Source organism: Branchiostoma lanceolatum, chromosome 6 (genome assembly GCF_035083965.1).
Source record: "Branchiostoma lanceolatum isolate klBraLanc5 chromosome 6, klBraLanc5.hap2, whole genome shotgun sequence".
NCBI classification, from domain to species: domain Eukaryota; kingdom Metazoa; phylum Chordata; class Leptocardii; order Amphioxiformes; family Branchiostomatidae; genus Branchiostoma; species Branchiostoma lanceolatum.
This window is the reverse complement of record NC_089727.1, coordinates 111,962-134,821: the sequence shown is the minus strand read 5'-3', so window position 1 is coordinate 134,821 and position 22,860 is coordinate 111,962. Positions and strand designations below refer to the sequence as shown.

General features: G+C 50.3%; 3 protein-coding genes across 3 annotated transcripts in view; 1 reads left to right on the top strand and 2 right to left on the bottom strand.

The window, feature by feature from the left end:
• The window catches only part of LOC136437129 (polycystin-1-like protein 2), a 31,240-nt gene extending 19,756 nt beyond the window's left edge, over positions 1-11,484 (bottom strand). The window contains exons 1-10 of the mRNA XM_066431607.1: positions 11,398-11,484; positions 10,977-11,075; positions 10,303-10,544; positions 10,052-10,148; positions 9,669-9,881; positions 9,255-9,459; positions 8,503-8,691; positions 8,135-8,203; positions 6,998-7,185; positions 270-344 (exon numbers count right to left, since the gene is read on the bottom strand). Of these exons, the coding sequence (XP_066287704.1) occupies positions 270-344; positions 6,998-7,185; positions 8,135-8,203; positions 8,503-8,691; positions 9,255-9,459; positions 9,669-9,881; positions 10,052-10,148; positions 10,303-10,544; positions 10,977-11,075; positions 11,398-11,484 (1,464 nt within the window). The remainder of the gene's footprint in view (positions 1-269; positions 345-6,997; positions 7,186-8,134; positions 8,204-8,502; positions 8,692-9,254; positions 9,460-9,668; positions 9,882-10,051; positions 10,149-10,302; positions 10,545-10,976; positions 11,076-11,397) is intronic.
• A 497-nt stretch (positions 11,485-11,981) lies between these two features.
• LOC136437128 (circumsporozoite protein-like) lies at positions 11,982-14,394 on the top strand. Its single transcript, XM_066431606.1, has 8 exons — positions 11,982-12,014; positions 12,312-12,479; positions 12,578-12,778; positions 13,241-13,396; positions 13,495-13,563; positions 13,753-13,833; positions 14,011-14,091; positions 14,146-14,394. The coding sequence occupies exons 1-8, from the start codon at positions 11,982-11,984 to the stop codon at positions 14,392-14,394; spliced, it is 1,038 nt and encodes a 345-aa protein (XP_066287703.1).
• Positions 14,395-17,061: 2,667 nt separating this feature from the next.
• Positions 17,062-22,860, bottom strand: part of LOC136437127 (uncharacterized) — a 49,803-nt gene continuing 44,004 nt past the window's right edge. The window contains exons 44-53 of the mRNA XM_066431605.1: positions 21,717-21,867; positions 21,201-21,320; positions 20,555-20,718; positions 20,124-20,244; positions 19,370-19,485; positions 19,164-19,265; positions 18,368-18,543; positions 17,993-18,058; positions 17,609-17,717; positions 17,062-17,148 (exon numbers count right to left, since the gene is read on the bottom strand). Coding sequence (XP_066287702.1) covers positions 17,062-17,148; positions 17,609-17,717; positions 17,993-18,058; positions 18,368-18,543; positions 19,164-19,265; positions 19,370-19,485; positions 20,124-20,244; positions 20,555-20,718; positions 21,201-21,320; positions 21,717-21,867 — 1,212 coding nt within the window. The remainder of the gene's footprint in view (positions 17,149-17,608; positions 17,718-17,992; positions 18,059-18,367; positions 18,544-19,163; positions 19,266-19,369; positions 19,486-20,123; positions 20,245-20,554; positions 20,719-21,200; positions 21,321-21,716; positions 21,868-22,860) is intronic.

Genomic DNA, 22,860 nt, shown 5'->3' with positions numbered 1-22,860 from the left:
CACCATGGAAACTGTTTAAGCTAATACAAATTCTTTTAAATGCATTTTTCAAAAGTAAGCAAGCCTTAAATTACCATATTAAACTAATAAACAATCTGCAATCTACTATCAATTACTTTGTAAAACGGACGATCGTTTCAATTTACAGAAGGAGAAAATATAGGAAATGACAAGGATAGTCAAAAGTATGTTTGAAATAATTGTGATCGGCAAAACATGCTAAGAGGGCCTTAAAAATATGGCATATACAGTGTGAAACGATGACGTACCATGTCTGAAGCCATGTATATCTCATCCTCCTCGAGCTGCCCAGCCGGCACCTCTTCATCCTCGGTATCCACTCTCTACTCGGCAGAACAGTAAACAAAACAACAATTCAGCAAAGAGTACACAACCAGGGGCGAAAATGCTGTTGGTCGACACACTGTTTTAAGTACAAGACAGCAACTATATGAGGTACATGTATATATGGTCTGCATCATATAATTTCTTTATCGCTATTCAGCTAGTTTACTGAAAATGGTTCTTGCATGCACTTTTCGTCTTTATGTTTGAGATAACTTGTGCAAGAAGAAAAGGAACAACTGTCCTTACTCTGAGAATGAGTGCAAAGAATCGGAACAGCCGTCCTTACCCTGAGAGTGAGCGCGAAGACGACGGAACCTTACCCTGAGAATGAGCGTGAAGAAGACGGAACCTTACCCTGAGAATGAGCGCGAAGAAGACGGAACCTTACCCTGAGAATAAGTGCGAAGAAGACGGAACCTTACCCTGAGAATGAGCGCGAAGAAGACGGAACCTTACCCTGAGAATGAGCGCGAAGACGACGGAACCTTACCCTGAGAATAAGCGCGAAGACGACGGAACCTTACCCTGAGAATGAGCGTGAAGAAGACGGAACCTTACCCTTAGAATGAGCGCGAAGAAGACGGAACCTTACCCTGAGAATGAGCCCGAAGAAGACGGAACCTTACCCTGAGAATGAGCGCGAAGAAGACGGAACCTTACCCTGAGAATAAGTGCGAAGAAGACGGAACCTTACCCTGAGAATGAGCGCGAAGAAGACGGAACCTTACCCTGAGAATGAGCGCGAAGACGACGGAACCTTACCCTGAGAATAAGCGCGAAGACGACGGAACCTTACCCTGAGAATGAGCGTGAAGAAGACGGAACCTTACCCTTAGAATGAGCGCGAAGAAGAGGGAACCTTACCCTGAGAATGAGCGTGAAGAAGACGGAACCTTACGTGAGAATGAGCGCGAAGAAGACGAAACCTTACCCTGAGAATAAGTGCGAAGAAGACGGAACCTTATGAGCGCGAAGAAGACGGAACCTTACCCTTAGAATGAGCGCGAAGAAGACGGAACCTTACCCTGAGAATGAGCGTAAAGAAGACGGAACCTTACCCTGAGAATGAGCGCGAAGAAGACGGAACCTTACCCTTAGAATGAGCGCGAAGAAGACGGAACCTTTCCCTGAGAATGAGCGTGAAGAAGACGGAACCTTACGTGAGAATGAGCGTGAAGAAGACGAAACCTTACCCTGAAAATGAGCGCGAAGAAGACGGAACCTTACCCTGAGAATGAGCGCGAAGAAGACGGAACCTTACCCTGAGAGTGAGCGCGAAGAAGACGGAACCTTACCCTGAGAATGAGCGCGAAGAAGACGGAACCTTACCCTGAGAGTGAGCGCGAAGAAGACGGAACCTTACCCTGAGAATGAGCCCGAAGAAGACGGAACCTTACCCTGAGAATGAGCGCGAAGAAGACGGAACCTTACCCTGAGAGTGAGCGCGAAGAAGACGGAACCTTACCCTGAGAATGAGCCCGAAGACGACGGAACCTTACCCTGAGAATGAGCCCGAAGAAGACGGAACCTTACCCTGAGAATGAGCGTGAAGAAGACGGAACCTTACCCTGAGAATGAGCGTGAAGAAGACGGAACCTTACCCTGAGAATGAGCGTGAAGAAGACGGAACCTTACCCTGAGAATGAGCGTGAAGAAGACGGAACCTTACCCTGAGAGTGAGCGCGAAGAAGACGGAACCTTACCCTGAGAATGAGCGTGAAGAAGACGGAACCTTACCCTGAGAATAAGTGCGAAGAAGACGGAACCTTACCCTGAGAATGAGCGCGAAGAAGACGGAACCTTACCCTGAGAATGAGCGTGAAGAAGACGGAACCTTACCCTGAGAATGAGCGTGAAGAAGACGGAACCTTACGTGAGAATGAGCGTGAAGAAGACGGAACCTTACCCTTAGAATGAGCGTGAAGAAGACGGAACCTTACCCTGAGAATAAGTGCGAAGAAGACGGAACCTTACCCTGAGAATGAGCGCGAAGAAGACGGAACCTTACCCTGAGAATGAGCGTGAAGAAGACGGAACCTTACCCTGAGAATGAGCGTGAAGAAGACGGAACCTTACGTGAGAATGAGCGTGAAGAAGACGGAACCTTACCCTGAGAATGAGCGTGAAGAAGACGGAACCTTACCCTGAGAGTGAGCGCGAAGAAGACGGAACCTTACCCTGAGAATAAGCGTGAAGAAGACGGAACCTTACCCTGAGAATAAGTGCGAAGAAGACGGAACCTTACCCTGAGAATGAGCGCGAAGAAGACGGAACCTTACCCTGAGAATGAGCGTGAAGAAGACGGAACCTTACCCTGAGAATGAGCGTGAAGAAGACGGAACCTTACGTGAGAATGAGCGTGAAGAAGACGGAACCTTACCCTTAGAATGAGCGCGAAGAAGACGGAACCTTACCCTGAGAATGAGCGCGAAGAAGACAGAACCTTACCCTGAGAATGAGCGTGAAGAAGACGGAACCTTACCCTGAGAGTGAGCGCGAAGAAGACGGAACCTTACCCTGAGAATGAGCGCGAAGAAGACGGAACCTTACCCTGAGAATGAGCGCGAAGAAGACGGAACCTTACCCTGAGAATGAGCGCGAAGAAGACGGAACCTTACCCTGAGAATGAGCGCGAAGAAGACGGAACCTTACCCTGAGAATGAGCGTGAAGAAGACGGAACCTTACCCTTAGAATGAGCGCGAAGAAGACGGAACCTTTCCCTGAGAATGAGCGTGAAGAAGACGGAACCTTACCCTGAGAATGAGCGTGAAGAAGACGGAACCTTACCCTGAGAATGAGCGCGAAGAAGACGGAACCTTACCCTGAGAATGAGCGCGAAGAAGACGGAACCTTACCCTGAGAATGAGCGCGAAGAAGACGGAACCTTACGTGAGAATGAGCGCGAAGAAGACGGAAACTTACCCTGAGAATGAGCGTGAAGAAGACGAAACCTTACCCTGAAAATGAGCGCGAAGAAGACGGAACCTTACCCTGAGAATGAGCGCGAAGAAGACGGAACCTTACCCTGAGAATGAGCGTGAAGAAGACGGAACCTTACGTGAGAATGAGCGCGAAGAAGACGGAACCTTACCCTGAGAATGAGCGTGAAGAAGACGAAACCTTACCCTGAAAATGAGCGCGAAGAAGACGGAACCTTACCCTGAGAATGAGCGCGAAGAAGACGGAACCTTACCCTGAGAGTGAGCGCGAAGAAGACGGAACCTTACCCTGAGAATGAGCGCGAAGAAGACGGAACCTTACCCTGAAAATGAGCGTGAAGAAGACGGAACCTTACGTGAGAATGAGCGTGAAGAAGACGGAACCTTACCCTGAGAATGAGCGCGAAGAAGACGGAACCTTACCCTGAAAATGAGCGTGAAGAAGACGGAACCTTACGTGAGAATGAGCGCGAAGAAGACGGAACCTTACCCTGAGAATGAGCGCGAAGAAGACGGAACCTTACCCTGAGAATGAGCGCGAAGAAGACGGAACCTTACCCTAAGAATGAGCGCGAAGAAGACGGAACCTTACGTGAGAATGAGCGCGAAGAAGACGGAACCTTACGTGAGAATGAGCGTGAAGAAGACGGAACCTTACCCTGAGAATGAGCGTGAAGAAGACGGAACCTTACCCTGAGAATGAGCGCGAAGAAGACGGAACCTTACGTGAGAATGAGCGTGAAGAAGACGGAACCTTACCCTGAGAATGAGCGTGAAGATGACGGAACCTTACCCTTAGAATGAGCGCGAAGAAGACGGAACCTTACCCTGAGAATGAGCGCGAAGAAGACGGAACCTTACCCTGAGAATGAGCGCGAAGAAGACGGAACCTTACCCTGAGAATGAGCCCGAAGAAGACGGAACCTTACCCTGAGAATGAGCGTGAAGAAGACGGAACCTTACCCTGAGAATGAGCGTGAAGAAGACGGAACCTTACGTGAGAATGAGCGCGAAGAAGACGGAACCTTACCCTGAGAATGAGCGCGAAGAAGACGGAACCTTACGTGAGAATGAGCGTGAAGAAGACGGAACCTTACCCTGAGAATGAGCGTGAAGAAGACGGAACCTTACGTGAGAATGAGCGCGAAGAAGACGGAACCTTACCCTGAGAATAAGTGCGAAGAAGACGGAACCTTACCCTGAGAATGAGCGTGAAGAAGACGGAACCTTACCCTGAGAATAAGTGCGAAGAAGACGGAACCTTACCCTGAGAATGAGCCCGAAGAAGACGGAACCTTACCCTGAGAATGAGCGTGAAGAAGACGGAACCTTACCCTGAGAATGAGCGTGAAGAAGACGGAACCTTACCCTGAGAATAAGTGCGAAGAAGACGGAACCTTACCCTGAGAATGAGCCCGAAGAAGACGGAACCTTACCCTGAGAATGAGCGTGAAGAAGACGGAACCTTACCCTGAGAATGAGCGTGAAGAAGACGGAACCTTACCCTGAGAATGAGCGTGAAGAAGACGGAACCTTACACGAGAATGAGCGTGAAGAAGACGGAACCTTACCCTGAGAATGAGCCCGAAGAAGACGGAACCTTACCCTGAGAATGAGCGCGAAGAAGACGGAACCTTACCCTGAGAATGAGCCCGAAGAAGACGGAACCTTACCCTGAGAATGAGCGTGAAGAAGACGGAACCTTACCCTTAGAATGAGCGTGAAGAAGACGGAACCTTACCCTGAGAATAAGTGCGAAGAAGACGGAACCTTACCCTGAGAATGAGCGTGAAGAAGACGGAACCTTACCCTGAGAATGAGCGTGAAGAAGACGGAACCTGACCCTGAGAATAAGTGCGAAGAAGACGGAACCTTACCCTGAGAATGAGCGTGAAGAAGACGGAACCTTACCCTGAGAATGAGCGTGAAGAAGACGGAACCTTACCCTGAGAATGAGCGTGAAGAAGACGGAACCTTACCCTGAGAATGAGCCCGAAGAAGACGGAACCTTACCCTGAGAATGAGCGCGAAGAAGACGGAACCTTACCCTGAGAATGAGCCCGAAGAAGACGGAACCTTACCCTGAGAATGAGCGTGAAGAAGACGGAACCTTACCCTTAGAATGAGCGTGAAGAAGACGGAACCTTACCCTGAGAATAAGTGCGAAGAAGACGGAACCTTACCCTGAGAATGAGCGCGAAGAAGACGGAACCTTACCCTGAGAATGAGCCCGAAGAAGACGGAACCTTACCCTGAGAATGAGCGCGAAGAAGACGGAACCTTACCCTGAGAATGAGCGTGAAGAAGACGGAACCTTACCCTGAGAATGAGCGTGAAGAAGACGGAACCTTACCCTGAGAATAAGTGCGAAGAAGACGGAACCTTACCCTGAGAATAAGTGCGAAGAAGACGGAACCTGACCCTGAGAATGAGCGTGAAGAAGACGGAACATTACCCTGAGAATGAGCGCGAAGAAGACGGAACCTTACCTGAGAATGAGCGTGAAGAAGACGGAACCTTACCCTGAGAATGAGCCCGAAGAAGACGGAACCTTACCCTGAGAATGAGCGCGAAGAAGACGGAACCTTACCCTGAGAATGAGCGCGAAGAAGACGGAACCTTACCCTGAAAATGAGCGTGAAGAAGACAGAACCTTACCCTGAGAATGAGCGTGAAGAAGACGGAACCTTACGTGAGAATGAGCGTGAAGAAGACGGAACCTTACCCTGAGAATGAGCCCGAAGAAGACGGAACCTTACCCTGAGAATGAGCGCGAAGAAGACGGAACCTTACCCTGAGAATGAGCCCGAAGAAGACGGAACCTTACCCTGAGAATGAGCGTGAAGAAGACGGAACCTTACCCTTAGAATGAGCGTGAAGAAGACGGAACCTTACCCTGAGAATAAGTGCGAAGAAGACGGAACCTTACCCTGAGAATGAGCGTGAAGAAGACGGAACCTTACCCTGAGAATGAGCGTGAAGAAGACGGAACCTGACCCTGAGAATAAGTGCGAAGAAGACGGAACCTTACCCTGAGAATGAGCCCGAAGAAGACGGAACCTTACCCTGAGAATGAGCGTGAAGAAGACGGAACCTTACCTGAGAATGAGCGCGAAGAAGACGGAACCTTACCCTGAGAATGAGCGTGAAGAAGACGGAACCTTACCCTGAGAATGAGCGTGAAGAAGACGGAACCTTACCCTGAGAATAAGTGCGAAGAAGACGGAACCTTACCCTGAGAATGAGCGCGAAGAAGACGGAACCTTACCCTGAGAATGAGCCCGAAGAAGACGGAACCTTACCCTGAGAATGAGCGCGAAGAAGACGGAACCTTACCCTGAGAATGAGCGCGAAGAAGACGGAACCTTACCCTGAGAATGAGCGCGAAGAAGACGGAACCTTACCCTGAGAATGAGCCCGAAGAAGACGGAACCTTACCCTGAGAATGAGCGCGAAGAAGACGGAACCTTACCCTGAGAATGAGCGCGAAGAAGACGGAACCTTACCCTGAGAATGAGCGCGAAGAAGACGGAACCTTACCCTGAAAATGAGCGTGAAGAAGACAGAACCTTACCCTGAGAATGAGCGTGACGAAGACGGAACCTTACGTGAGAATGAGCGCGAAGAAGACGGAACCTTACCCTGAGAATGAGCGCGAAGAAGACGGAACCTTACCCTGAGAATGAGCGCGAAGAAGACGGAACCTTACCCTGAGAATGAGCGCGAAGAAGACTGCCAGCAGAACGATCTTGAAGGGCTGCGTGAAGAGGAGGTCGATGAAGAAGGAGGTGAGGAACGTGATGAGCCAGGCCTCGGCCTTCGCGCGGCCGTACTCGAAGCCGTACAGCATCGTGAAGAACGCCGACAGGAAACACGAGGCGAACACCAGGATGTACGCTGGAAGGAAACACGTTCGGATTCGTGACTATGGTACTATAACACCAGGAAGTACGCTGGAAGGAAAACACGTTCGGATTCACGACTATGGTACTATAACACCAGGAAGTACGCTGGAAGGAAAACACGTTCGGATTCACGACTATGGTACTATAACACCAGGAAGTACGCTGGAAGGAAACACGTTCGGATTCACGACTATGGTACTATAACACCAGGAAGTACGCTGGAAGGAAACACGTTCGGATTCACGACTATGGTACTATAACACCAGGAAGTACGCTGGAAGGAAAACACGTTCGGATTCACGACTATGGTACTATAACACCAGGAAGTACGCTGGAAGGAAACACGTTCGGATTCGTGACTATGGTACTTTAACACCAGGAAGTACGCTGGAAGGAAAACACGTTCGGATTCACGACTATGGTACTATAACACCAGGAAGTACGCTGGAAGGAAAACACGTTCGGATTCGTGACTATGGTACTATAACACCAGGAAGTATGCTGGAAGGAAAACACGTTCGGATTCGTGACTATGGTACGATAACACCAGGAAGTACGCTGGAAGGAAAACACGTTCGGATTTATGACTATGGTACTATACTATTTTATATTACTCCATTGGCCAATTTTCAAAGGCATACGTTACACGTTGGCACAAAGTGCGCGAGCCACAGGTGTTTCAGATTCCCTATTTCAAACCACCGGCTCCACATCAAGACGATTGATAAGCATGGACTTGACGAAACTGAACCGTACGACACCTGCGTGCGAGAATAGAATATCCCATTCTGGTCTTGCGCAGCTTATACTTAGTGCACACAAAATAGCACGTTACGTCTTCCGGTGGCTTACCGTTTATGTAACATAAGCAAAACGATCAATATTATACCCCGTGGACTTTATGCGACCAAATCAAGAAAAGAGAACCCAAATTCACATACCGATGAACACACACCACCATGGAAGCAATGTTTTCCCCTTCTTCTTCTTCTCCCTCTGATCCTGCGACGCTGAAAAACGACAGATGGATTAATGAACCGATGGAGCCTTCAATCTATAATCATGATGTGCTGCTGAGGAACAGGGTCATTTTTTCAACCCAGTAGTGGTAAAATGTCTGGTACATAGAATATAAGGGAATGTGAGCAAACGAAAATAATGCCGTTGGTAATGATCAATAAGAATTCTGTGCTTTTTTATTAACTGTTTTCAACCTGATAAAACTGCAAATTTTACAATTTCGTTTTGTTTTGCTGACAAAAAAAGGTGTAACTGCAAATAATTGTTCTAAAACAGTGCGCATTCTGACCGTTCTTGTCGGTGTGCCCGATCCACGTGGTTTCCACCATCTCCATGCTGCCCCCGGAGTTCTGGTACGGAACCTTGTGGAACAGCCAGTCGTCGCCTGTGTTCGCCGCGACCGGCTGGGCGGAGTCTTTCCTCGTCGGAGAGAAATTATACACCGTCACCTCGATATCATCGTCGTCCAGCGCAGTTTCTGTGGAGATTTGCAACAGTTCAGAGAAACATGTTTTCATTTCGTGTAATGTAAGTAGACAGCTAAAAGAGAGAGGGGGACGCTAATAAACTCCAACAATAATGGGATCCAGTTCGCAACGGCCACACGTGCTTCCCTAACTAGTCATGTTGCCGGGGCGTGTCTTGTGGACGTTAGTGCATCCCCACCATCAATACTATTTGACTTGATTGTTCCACACATCATTATCGTCACTCCAGGACGTTATCACTCATTTGGAGGAACCCCTTCTTTGTCAGCTTGTTCCACGCAACATACAAAAAAATGTCAAAACACCAATTGCAGTAAAGAAAGGAACACAGAAAACTAACACATGTACAGTACCATTCAATTACACCACAAAAATCATCCTTGCCGTTGTTACATGGCTATTACCTACACCAGTTACATGTATCTTAGCCTGATTTTTATTGCATGTGCTTATCTCACTTCTGATATGCATCAGTATCCATGTACAATTATGCCATCCCAAGGATGCAGGTAAGTATAACATTCTAATGTTCAGTATAAAGCATTGTAATCACCGAATTGGACCGATGCCGTTGATGCAGTGGAATGTGACGGCAGGGAAGACGAGTCCGTGTTGTCGGAGTTCTTTGCTTTCTTTTCTGTCTCCCCTTTTTCGTTCCTTTTCTCATTTTTCGGCCTTTGTCCGCAGTAGCGGAAGATCTGTACGATGGCTAAATTGACTGGGAACACGATCAGAGCACTTTCGACTGCAATTATGATCTACAGAAGGGAACAGAACACAATCAATACATGACGGTATTGACAGAATATCATGACATTGTTCTGAAGAGGCGAAGACAATATCTGCTCATGGTTAAACCAATGTATGTCTATTCACTGTTGTTATGTATATAGGTGTAACAGATTCAAAACCTTAAGATAGCACATTATGGTTTTGATGAAGGCGCGGCAATTAAATGTATCCTCACCTGACCCCAGGACAAAGGGAACTGGACCTCGAACCCCAGAATGTCGACCGGCGGCGGTTTGGCGAACGTCTCGCCTTTGCCGAAGAACATGATGTTGGTGAGCATGGTACAGAGCAGCAGCGACAGGCAGCAGGACAGGCGCTGGACACGCGTGAAGCTGCTGTAGGCAGGGCGGCCCAGGACAGAGAACCAGAGATGGCCGTCCCGGAAATCCTGAGGAGGAAATTTAATCACTTAATCTATAACCGAGAACCACAGTCAGCAGGACAGGCGCTGGACACGGGTAAAGCTGCTGTAGGCGGGGCGGCCCAGGACAGAGAACCAGAGGTGTCCGTCCCGGAAATCCTGAGGAGGAACATAATCACTTATCTATAACCACAGGCAGCAGGACAGGCAGCAGGACAGGCGCTGGACACGAGTAAAGCTGCTGTAGGCAGGGCGGCCCAGGACAGAGAACCAGAGGTGGCCGTCCCGGAAATCCTGAGGAGAAACATAATCACTTATCTATAACCACAGGCAGCAGGACAGGCGCTGGACACGGGTAAAGCGGCTGTAGGCGGGGCGGCCCAGGACAGAGAACCAGAGGTGGCCGTCCCGGAAATCCTGAGGAGAAACATAATCACTTATCTATAACCACAGGCAGCAGGACCACAGGCAGCAGGACAGGCGCTGGACACGAGTAAAGCTGCTGTAGGCAGGGCGGCCCAGGACAGAGAACCAGAGGTGGCCGTCCCGGAAATCCTGAGGAGGAACATAATCACTTATCTGTAACCACAGGCAGCAGGACAGGCAGCAGGACAGGCGCTGGACACGGGTAAAGCTGTTATAGGCGGGGCGGCCCAGGACAGAGAACCAGAGATGCCCGTCCCGGAAATCCTAAAGAGGAAACACAATCACTTAATCTATAGCCGAGAACCACAGGCAGCAGGACAGACGCTGGACACGGGTAAAGCTGCTGTAAGCGGGGCGACCCAGCACCGAGAACCAGAGGTGGCCGTCCCGGAAATCCTGAGGAGAAACATATTAATCACTTAATCTATAACCGAGAACCACAGGCAGCAGGACAGGCGCTGGACACGGGTAAAGCTGCTGTAGGCGGGGCGGCCCAGCACCGAGAACCAGAGGTGGCCGTCCCGGAAATCCTGAGGAGAAACATATTAATCACTTAATCTATAGCCGAGAACCACAGGCAGCAGGACAGGCGCTGGACACGCGTGAAGCTGCTGTAGGCGGGGCGGCCCAGCACCGAGAACCAGAGATGGCCGTCCCGGAAATCCTGAGGAGGAACATAGTCACTTAATCTATAACCGAGAACCACAGGCAGCAGGACAGACGCTGGACACGGGTAAAGCTGCTGTAAGCGGGGCGACCCAGCACCGAGAACCAGAGGTGCCCGTCCCGGAAATCCTGAGGAGAAACATAATCACTTATCTATAGCCGAGAACCACAGGCAGCAGGACAGGCGCTGGACACGCGTGAAGCTGCTGTAGGCGGGGCGGCCCAGCACCGAGAACCAGAGATGGCCGTCCCGGAAATCCTGAGGAGAAACATATTAATCACTTAATCTATAACCGAGAACCACAGGCAGCAGGACAGGCGCTGGACACGGGTAAAGCTGCTGTAGGCGGGGCGGCCCAGCACCGAGAACCAGAGATGCCCGTCCCGGAAATCCTGAGGAGGAACATAGTCACTTAATCTATAGCCGAGAACCACAGGCAGCAGGACAGACGCTGGACACGCGTGAAGCTGCTGTAGGCGGGGCGGCCCAGCACCGAGAACCAGAGATGGCCGTCCCGGAAATCCTGAGGAGGAACATAGTCACTTAATCTATAACCGAGAACCACAGGCAGCAGGACAGGCGCTGGACACGCGTGAAGCTGCTGTAGGCGGGGCGGCCCAGCACCGAGAACCAGAGATGGCCGTCCCGGAAATCCTGAGGAGAAACATATTAATCACTTAATCTATAACCGAGAACCACAGGCAGCAGGACAGGCGCTGGACACGGGTAAAGCTGCTGTAGGCGGGGCGGCCCAGCACCGAGAACCAGAGATGGCCGTCCCGGAAATCCTGAGGAGAAACATAATCACTTATCTATAGCCGAGAACCACAGGCAGCAGGACAGGCGCTGGACACGCGTGAAGCTGCTGTAGGCGGGGCGGCCCAGCACCGAGAACCAGAGGTGGCCGTCCCGGAAATCCTGAGGAGAAACATATTAATCACTTAATCTATAGCCGAGAACCACAGGCAGCAGGACAGGCGCTGGACACGCGTGAAGCTGCTGTAGGCGGGGCGGCCCAGCACCGAGAACCAGAGATGGCCGTCCCGGAAATCCTGAGGAGGAACATAGTCACTTAATCTATAACCGAGAACCACAGGCAGCAGGACAGGCGCTGGACACGCGTGAAGCTGCTGTAGGCGGGGCGGCCCAGGACAGAGAACCAGAGGTGGCCGTCCCGGAAATCCTGAGGAGAAACATATTAATCACTTAATCTATAGCCGAGAACCACAGGCAGCAGGACAGGCGCTGGACACGCGTGAAGCTGCTGTAGGCGGGGCGGCCCAGCACCGAGAACCAGAGGTGGCCGTCCCGGAAATCCTGAGGAGAAACATATTAATCACTTAATCTATAGCCGAGAACCACAGGCAGCAGGACAGGCGCTGGACACGGGTAAAGCTGTTATAGGCGGGGCGGCCCAGGACAGAGAACCAGAGATGCCCGTCCCGGAAATCCTAAAGAGGAAACACAATCACTTAATCTATAGCCGAGAACCACAGGCAGCAGGACAGACGCTGGACACGCGTGAAGCTGCTGTAGGCGGGGCGGCCCAGCACCGAGAACCAGAGATGGCCGTCCCGGAAATCCTGAGGAGAAACATATTAATCACTTAATCTATAACCGAGAACCACAGGCAGCAGGACAGGCGCTGGACACGGGTAAAGCTGTTATAGGCGGGGCGGCCCAGGACAGAGAACCAGAGATGCCCGTCCCGGAAATCCTAAAGAGGAAACACAATCACTTAATCTATAGCCGAGAACCACAGGCGGCAGGACAGACGCTGGACACGCGTGAAGCTGCTGTAGGCGGGGCGGCCCAGGACAGAGAACCAGAGGTGGCCGTCCCGGAAATCCTGAGGAGAAACATATTAATCACTTAATCTATAACCGAGAACCACAGGCAGCAGGACAGGCGCTGGACACGGGTAAAGCTGCTGTAAGCGGGGCGACCCAGCACCGAGAACCAGAGATGGCCGTCCCGGAAATCCTGAGGAGAAACATATTAATCACTTAATCTATAACCGAGAACCACAGGCAGCAGGACAGGCGCTGGACACGCGTGAAGCTGCTGTAGGCGGGGCGGCCCAGCACCGAGAACCAGAGATGCCCGTCCCGGAAATCCTGAGGAAGTAAAATAATCACTTAATCTATAGCCGAGAACCACAGTCGGCAGGACAGGCGCTGGACACGCGTGAAGCTGCTGTAGGCGGGGCGGCCCAGGACAGAGAACCAGAGGTGGCCGTCCCGGAAATCCTGAGGAGAAACATAGTCACTTAATCTATAGCCGAGAACCACAGGCAGCAGGACAGGCGCTGGACACGGGTAAAGCTGCTGTAGGCGGGGCGGCCCAGGACAGAGAACCAGAGATGGCCGTCCCGGAAATCCTAAAGAGGAAACACAATCACTTATCTATAACCGAGAACCACAGGCAGCAGGACAGGCGCTGGACACGGGTAAAGCGGCTGTAGGCAGGGCGGCCCAGGACAGAGAACCAGAGGTGGCCGTCCCGGAAATCCTGAGGAGAAACATAATCACTTATCTATAACCACAGACAGCAGGACAGGCGCTGGACACGGGTAAAGCTGCTGTAGGCGGGGCGGCCCAGGACAGAGAACCAGAGGTGTCCGTCCCGAAAATCCTGAGGAGGAACATAATCACTTATCTATAACCACAGGCAGCAGGACAGGCAGCAGGACAGGCGCTGGACACGAGTAAAGCTGCTGTAGGCAGGGCGGCCCAGGACAGAGAACCAGAGGTGGCCGTCCCGGAAATCCTGAGGAGAAACATAATCACTTATCTATAACCACAGGCAGCAGGACAGGCAGCAGGACAGGCGCTGGACACGAGTAAAGCTGCTGTAGGCAGGGCGGCCCAGGACAGAGAACCAGAGGTGGCCGTCCCGGAAATCCTGAGGAGAAACATAATCACTTATCTATAACCACAGGCAGCAGGACAGGCGCTGGACACGGGTGAAGCTGCTGTAGGCAGGGCGGCCCAGGACAGAGAACCAGAGGTGGCCGTCCCGGAAATCCTGAGGAGAAACATAATCACTTATCTATAACCACAGGCAGCAGGACAGGCAGCAGGACAGGCGCTGGACACGAGTAAAGCTGCTGTAGGCAGGGCGGCCCAGGACAGAGAACCAGAGGTGGCCGTCCCGGAAATCCTGAGGAGAAACATAATCACTTATCTATAACCACAGGCAGCAGGACAGGCGCTGGACACGGGTAAAGCTGCTGTAGGCGGGGCGGCCCAGGACCGAGAACCAGAGGTGGCCGTCCCGGAAATCCTGAGGAGGAAACATAGTCACTTAATCTATAACCGAGAACCACAGGCAGCAGGACAGGCGCTGGACACGGGTAAAGCTGCTGTAGGCGGGGCGGCCCAGGACCGAGAACCAGAGGTGCCCGTCCCGAAAATCCTGAGGAGGAACATAGTCACTTATCTATAGCCGAGAACCACAGGCAGCAGGACAGGCAGCAGGACAGGCGCTGGACACGGGTAAAGCGGCTGTAGGCAGGGCGGCCCAGGACAGAGAACCAGAGGTGGCCGTCCCGAAAATCCTGAGGAGGAACATAATCACTTATCTATAGCCGAGAACCACAGGCAGCAGGACAGGCGCTGGACACGGGTAAAGCGGCTGTAGGCAGGGCGGCCCAGGACAGAGAACCAGAGATGCCCGTCCCGGAAATCCTGAGGAGAGACATAATCACTTAATCTATAGCCGAGAACCACAGGCAGCAGGACAGGCGCTGGACGCGCGTGAAGCTGCTGTAGGCGGGGCGGCCCAGGACGGAGAACCAGAGATGGCCGTCCCGGAAATCCTGAGGAGGAACATAGTCACTTAATCTATAACCGAGAACCACAGTCAGCAGGACAGGCGCTGGACGCGCGTGAAGCTGCTGTAGGCGGGGCGGCCCAGCACCGAGAACCAGAGATGGCCGTCCCGGAAATCCTGAGGAGAAACATAGTCACTTAATCTATAACCGAGAACCACAGGCAGCAGGACAGGCGCTGGACACGGGTAAAGCTGCTGTAGGCGGGGCGGCCCAGCACCGAGAACCAGAGGTGGCCGTCCCGGAAATCCTGAGGAGAAACATATTAATCACTTAATCTATAACCGAGAACCACAGGCAGCAGGACAGGCGCTGGACACGCGTGAAGCTGCTGTAGGCGGGGCGGCCCAGCACCGAGAACCAGAGATGGCCGTCCCGGAAATCCTGAGGAGAAACATATTAATCACTTAATCTATAACCGAGAACCACAGGCAGCAGGACAGGCGCTGGACACGCGTGAAGCTGCTGTAGGCGGGGCGGCCCAGCACCGAGAACCAGAGATGGCCGTCCCGGAAATCCTGAGGAGGAACATAGTCACTTAATCTATAACCGAGAACCACAGGCAGCAGGACAGGCGCTGGACACGGGTAAAGCTGCTGTAGGCGGGGCGACCCAGCACCGAGAACCAGAGATGGCCGTCCCGGAAATCCTGAGGAGAAACATATTAATCACTTAATCTATAACCGAGAACCACAGGCAGCAGGACAGGCGCTGGACACGCGTGAAGCTGCTATAGGCGGGGCGGCCCAGCACCGAGAACCAGAGATGGCCGTCCCGGAAATCCTGAGGAGAAACATATTAATCACTTAATCTATAACCGAGAACCACAGGCAGCAGGACAGACGCTGGACACGCGTGAAGCTGCTATAGGCGGGGCGGCCCAGCACCGAGAACCAGAGATGGCCGTCCCGGAAATCCTGAGGAGAAACATATTAATCACTTAATCTATAACCGAGAACCACAGGCAGCAGGACAGGCGCTGGACACGGGTAAAGCTGCTGTAGGCGGGGCGACCCAGCACCGAGAACCAGAGGTGGCCGTCCCGGAAATCCTGAGGAGAAACATATTAATCACTTAATCTATAGCCGAGAACCACAGGCAGCAGGACAGGCGCTGGACACGCGTGAAGCTGCTGTAGGCGGGGCGGCCCAGCACCGAGAACCAGAGATGGCCGTCCCGGAAATCCTGAGGAAGTAAAATAATCACTTAATCTATAGCCGAGAACCACAGGCAGCAGGACAGGCGCTGGACACGCGTGAAGCTGCTGTAGGCGGGGCGGCCCAGCACCGAGAACCAGAGGTGGCCGTCCCGGAAATCCTGAGGAGAAACATATTAATCACTTAATCTATAACCGAGAACCACAGGCAGCAGGACAGGCGCTGGACACGGGTAAAGCTGTTATAGGCGGGGCGGCCCAGGACAGAGAACCAGAGGTGGCCGTCCCGGAAATCCTGAGGAGGAACATAGTCACTTAATCTATAGCCGAGAACCACAGGCAGCAGGACAGGCGCTGGACACGCGTGAAGCTGCTGTAGGCGGGGCGGCCCAGCACCGAGAACCAGAGATGCCCGTCCCGGAAATCCTGAGGAGAAACATAGTCACTTAATCTATAGCCGAGAACCACAGGCGGCAGGACAGGCGCTGGACACGGGTAAAGCTGCTGTAGGCGGGGCGGCCCAGGACAGAGAACCAGAGATGCCCGTCCCGGAAATCCTAAAGAGGAAACACAATCACTTAATCTATAACCGAGAACCACAGGCAGCAGGACAGGCGCTGGACACGGGTAAAGCGGCTGTAGGCGGGGCGGCCCAGCACCGAGAACCAGAGATGCCCGTCCCGGAAATCCTGAGGAAGTAAAATAATCACTTAATCTATAGCCGAGAACCACAGTCGGCAGGACAGGCGCTGGACACGCGTGAAGCTGCTGTAGGCGGGGCGGCCCAGGACAGAGAACCAGAGGTGGCCGTCCCGGAAATCCTGAGGAGAAACATAGTCACTTAATCTATAGCCGAGAACCACAGGCAGCAGGACAGGCGCTGGACACGGGTAAAGCTGCTGTAGGCGGGGCGGCCCAGGACAGAGAACCAGAGATGGCCGTCCCGGAAATCCTGAGGAGGAACATAGTCACTTATCTATAGCCGAGAACCACAGGCAGCAGGACAGGCGCTGGACACGGGTAAAGCTGCTGTAGGCGGGGCGGCCCAGCACCGAGAACCAGAGATGCCCGTCCCGGAAATCCTGAGGAGAAACATAGTCACTTAATCTATAGCCGAGAACCACAGTCAGCAGGACAGGCGCTGGACGCGCGTGAAGCTGCTGTAGGCGGGGCGGCCCAGGACAGAGAACCAGAGGTGCCCGTCCCGGAAATCCTGAGGAGGAACATAATCACTTATCTATAACCGAGAACCAGAGGTGCCCGTCCCGGAAATCCTGAGGAGAAACATAATCACTTATCTATCACCGAGAACCAGAGGTGCCCGTCCTGGAAATCCTGAGAAGAAACATAGTCACTTATCTATAACCGAGAACCAGAGGTGGCCGTCCCAGAAATCCTGAGGACAAAAAACACAAACTTAGTCTATAACTAAGAACCAGAGGTGCTCGTCTCGGAAATCATGAGGAGGAAAATCACTTATTCTATAACTGAGAACCATAGATGGCCGTCTCTGAAATCCTGAGGGGATAAAATCTTTTATGCGATATGGAAATCGACAGATAAAAACTTTCCCATAGAGATGTATGGACTGGGAATGCGACGTTTTTATTCCCTTTGATTGCGGCAAGAACGGAAGTAATGAACGAGCTGATTTGGGTGTATTATATAAAAACCTTGTTTGTTTTGGAAGAGAAGACTTTGCCAATGCTCGTCAGGTCCTTTTCCGTCGCGACGGTCAAGAGTCGGTCCACTTGCCCATCGCCCTCCTCCACAGCCAGCCATCTGAGAACAAACACACCTTAAGTTGTGCTCATAAATATCAAAGGAAATCTATTTGCAAACCTTTGTTTCCTTTTCAATACAACAAGCAAATCAAAGACATCAAGTAAAGCACTCGACAAAAATCAATTTAAAGCATTATAACAACTATAATAAATAGTAATCAGCGACTTAAAATGTAATTGATATTTGCAAACTTGTAATTTGGTTCCATTTATAAACTTAAAATCTAGCACCAAGAAATTTCAAGGTTGTTTGAAAAGGAGGCTTTAACTTACTTGTCGCAGACGAACGTGTATTTGGCATCGTTGTTGCAGTCTGTCACCACTATCTTGGTTAGGTACCTGCAGTGAGGACAGAATGGCAGCGCGTCAGATGAAATACTATCTAATCTATGTGAATCTTACTGTATGTTTCCTTTACTACCCATCAGTCCACCCTGTGTTTTGTTGAATTGCCTGTCACGTCCATTTTTTCGGTTGAGAGATTCGTCTGTAGTTGGAGATACATATAAATATATATATATATATATATATATATATATATATATATATATAAATATATATATATATATATATCATCAAATTACTGGTATACGTTAAAAAGACAGATACAAAAATATAGTTGTGATATTAAGCAGAAGGGAGGTTTACCAGGACGGGTCTCCCCCGGTGTTATCGTGCCAAACGTGCGCGGCGCTGAGGGCGCCCAGCCGGCCTGCCGACAGCACAAACGTGTCCACCGCCCCCTCCCTGAACGTGACCCGATCCATGTCCTCCAACACCACCGGACCCGCCTCACCCAACTCTCCCAACAGTTTCAGGTGCACCTGCAACAGTTTCATGTACATCTGCAACGTTACACCCAAACAGTTTCATATGCACCTGCAACGTTAGATTCAAACAGTTACATGTGCACCTGCAACGTTAGGTCCAAACAGTTTCATATGCACCTGCAACGTTAGATCCAAGCAGTTTCGTGTGCACCTGCAACGTTAGATTCAAACAGTTTCATATGCACCTGCAACGTTAGACCCAAACAGTTTCGTGTGCACCTGCAACGTTAGATTCAAACAGTTTCATATGCACCTGCAACGTTAGACCCAAACAGTTTCGTGTGCACCTGCAACGTTAGATCCAAACAGTTACATGACTTTGTGCACCTGCGACGTTAGATCCAAGCAGTTACATGACTTTGTGCACCTACAACTTAAGATCCAAACAGTTATATGTAAACCTGCAACAGTTTTATGTCGACCTGCAACATTAGTTCCAAACAGTTTCATGATCTAGTGATCCAAACAGTTTCATATACACTAGCAATACTAGATCCAAACAGTTACGTTTAAACGTATGACAATAGAGCCGATCCGTTTAATGGACAGACAAAGCGGTTCTTAACGGTCAGGTCACAGGCGGTATGTACAGCAAGGGAAACAATGAAACCCACCCGTGCTGTTGTTCCGGCGCCCGACCGGGGCCCGGTGAAGACCATGATCCTGTAGAAGCTGTCGTGGCCACGTTTGGACGCCCTTAACAGAGTGGCTCCAACCTGAGAAGGTAGAAATGGTTCATGTGAGGGACGAAATCCGCCAACCTATTGAGGAACGTTAGGTCGTTGTTAAGATTTGAATGAAAGTCCCAGTTTTATTGTACCTTTTTCGCATCTTCGTTGTCCTTGTGCCGTCCCCAGATCACCAACAACAGATACAGACCGAAAATGACGCTGATGCAAATGACCACAGCTGGGTTCTCGCCGATGTTCAGGAACCCTGTACGACAGCATGGTGGCAATATTGTTATCATATATCATATATGGGTTACACGTGAATTGCAACATCACTATACAACGTTTCAACCGCAATGTGTACTCTTCTTGCTAACAGTTGCAATTAACCAAGTCTTATTCTATTTGTTCAAACTTGAGAGACAATTGTCCCTTCTGTGCTGTGCAGGTGCCACTAAATGCACCACGGGGATGATTCTACACACCATCTTCTCAAAGCGATCCGCTTATTTACCAAAGCAGTCAATGAGCGTGTGGACATCCTTTCACCTGAAACTCCATCCTATGAAAGTTGCCAATAACGTCTACAATTGGGTAGAATAAAATATAATATAACAAACTTTAAAAAGTTTCCATCATTTTTCAAACATTCTTGAAGCAGTCATAGGATATGTGCACAATATGTCACACCGTTCCCCCGTTTAGAATATCCTGTACTATGCGACCTTTACCTGTTTGGCATCTAGAAACTATGGCCATCCCAAATCAGCTGGCATACCATGGAGAAATGTCTATTTGTCGAATCTTTGCAAAAGGTTTATGTCATTTCTTTGCTGTACAGGTGCCACAAATACTCTTGCTGTGGCGGTGTTTATTTTACGTATCATCGCCCTCCTAACTTACCTTGCAGAGCCTGAAGGATGTTCAGAGAGTTCGGAGCGACAAAAAAGGTGAAACCGGATCCAAACGACGTCAGGTGGTCGCAGAAGCAGTGGGATAAGCGATCACTCGTGAGCGGACCGGCCTTTTATAATGGCGTAAGAAGGTAAAAGTTGATTTATACATGCAAAAACGGAGGAACACATGACGCTTACTACCGACATTTCTACATTATCATTAAATAACTGATGTAAAAAGGCAATGTCTTACTTTGGTGGGTGCAAAGCTGTTACATGAGAAAACTAGCAATATACTTCTTATGTAACACATACCAATCACAACAACATATTTCTCACTAGCAAAAGTTGGTGAGACGTTTATACTGCAAAAGAACAAAATAACGTGCTAAGTATCTTATATATAGATTTATGGGATTGAAAAATGGGTGGGAGCACCTTGCAACCGTCGGATTTCCACTCCTGGGTGCCTTCGTCAAAGAAAAGGCAAGTTGTTGTGAAGATCTGCATGGTGTAGTTTGTGGTGAAGTTGACGTTGCTGTACTCACTTTGCAGTCCTGGATCTACCCTCCCGGCCTCCGCATAGGGCACGTGGTCAACGCCTGGGTGGGCATGGAGGTCAGAGGCCGTTCGGTACAATCGTTTTCATGAATAAAGATTTTGAAATTTGGCATCGTTTTCTACAAGACCAGCCTCGAAGCAGTGGGTACGAGAGAGTTCCATGCTCATCAAGTTTGGACAGATCCGTCTTGCTGTGTGACGTGAGTTTATGAAAGCCATTTCATCATATATTTCATATTCAGTCTGAGACTTCTTTATACCCCTCTCCCCCCAGCACAACCTGTTCTAGCTCGATAACATTATGAAAGCAGAGATTTGTCTCGTGGTTACAAAATGTTTTCTGTCAGAAAGAACACTGATCACATAATTCTATTGTCGGCATAATCATCATTATCGGATGTAAGAAATGTTGCATCTTATGACAAGGCATCATCTTGGGGATAACTAAGAAGCGTTCAACTTAACCCTTTTGTTCTCGACACCCACTAATTCCACTTCGTTATTGACTGAACGTGACACTCACCCACTGTAAACTCCCCGACTCCCCCAACTGTCACGATGTCATCAGCAGAAATAAACCAGTTGAAAGGGCTTTGGTCCACACTTTGATTGTTTCCGAGCTGGATCGTAAATATTTCATCATCTGTAGAAGTAAGAAGAAAAACAGTTGCTGCATTAAGAACGTATTCCTAGATAGCATGTTTCCTGTGGGGCCGTATGTCACATTTATACTAGTTAGAAACTAAGAAACTTCATCGTATTCATATTTCTCACCATCATCATGTTTAGAATACTGTGGTTCCGTGATGTTACAGCAGATAATAGGATATACAAAAACAAATTGAAGCTAAAAAAACCTCCTCGTTACCTGGAAATCCGTACAAAGTGAAGCACTACTCGAACTACTTGGGTAGGGCTAGGTAGGCATGCAGCTTTTAACACATGAATAACGTATTGGGTAGGAGAAGTTTGTTTATCTTGAAAGATAGCGAACAGATATAGAAACACTTTTGCGCAAGTCACATTTTGCATGACTTACCCGGGCGGGGCAGAGTGGTGTTCAGGTCGAAGTCGGCCCGAGTCGGGCGGTCGTTCCTCCTCAGGTACAGCCGCAGAGAAACGTTCTGCTCCACCGACAGCACCGTGACATGGACCGAGCTGCCCTCTTCAGTCACGTTAAAGGAATGCATCTAGGACAGAAATTACCAGAAAAAAAGTAGTTAATTGATCATACGACATTGCAAAAATCATATTTCCATTTCAATCTATTTTATTTTCTAAAGTGGACCCCACCCAGCTCGATGGCGTGTTTTTCAGGCGTCCCCGGATATTAAGTTGTTCCTTCAACTGTAAGACTAACCGACATGGCTTGCTACCAGGACGGCACAACTGTAAGACTAACCGACATGGCTTGCTGCCAGGACGGCACAACTGTGAGACTAACCGACATGGCTTGCTACCAGGACAACACAACTGTGAGACTAACCGACATGGCTTGCTGCCAGGACGGCACAACTGTAAGACTAACCGACTTGGCTTGCTGCCAGGACGGCACAACTGTGAGACTAACCGACACGGCTTGCTGCCAGGACGGCACAACTGTGAGACTAACCAACATGACTTGCTACCAGGACGGCACAACTGTGAGACTAACCGACTTGGCTTGCTGCCAGGACGGCACAACTGTGAGACTAACCGACATGGCTTGCTGCCAGGACGGCACAACTGTGACACTAACCGACTTGGCTTGCTGCCAGGACGGCACAACTGTGAGACTAACCAACTTGGCTTGCTGCCAGGACGGCACAACTGTGAGACTAACCGACTCGGCTTGCTGCCAGGACGGCACAACTGTGAGACTAACCAACTTGGCTTGCTGCCAGGACGGCACAACTGTGAGACTAACCGACTTGGCTTGCTGCCAGGACGGCACAACTATGAGACTAACCGACTTGGCTTGCTGCCAGGACGGCACAACTGTGAGACTAACCGACACGGCTTGCTGCCAGGACGGCACAACTGTGAGACTAACCGACATGACTTGCTGCCAGGACGGCACAACTGTGAGACTAACCAACATGACTTGCTACCAGGACAACACAACTGTGAGACTAACCGACATGGCTTGCTGCCAGGACGGCACAACTGTGAGACTAACCGACATAGCTTGCTACCAGGACGGC

Coding starts and splice junctions, on each gene's coding strand:
- LOC136437128 (XM_066431606.1), top strand. CDS start 11,982: ATGGCCGTCCCGGAAATCCTGAGGAGGAACATA. Junction 13,397..13,494: donor AGGACAGGCGCTGGACACGG/GTAAAGCGGCTG, acceptor CTATAACCACAG/ACAGCAGGACAGGCGCTGGA. Junction 13,564..13,752: donor CCCAGGACAGAGAACCAGAG/GTGTCCGTCCCG, acceptor CTATAACCACAG/GCAGCAGGACAGGCAGCAGG.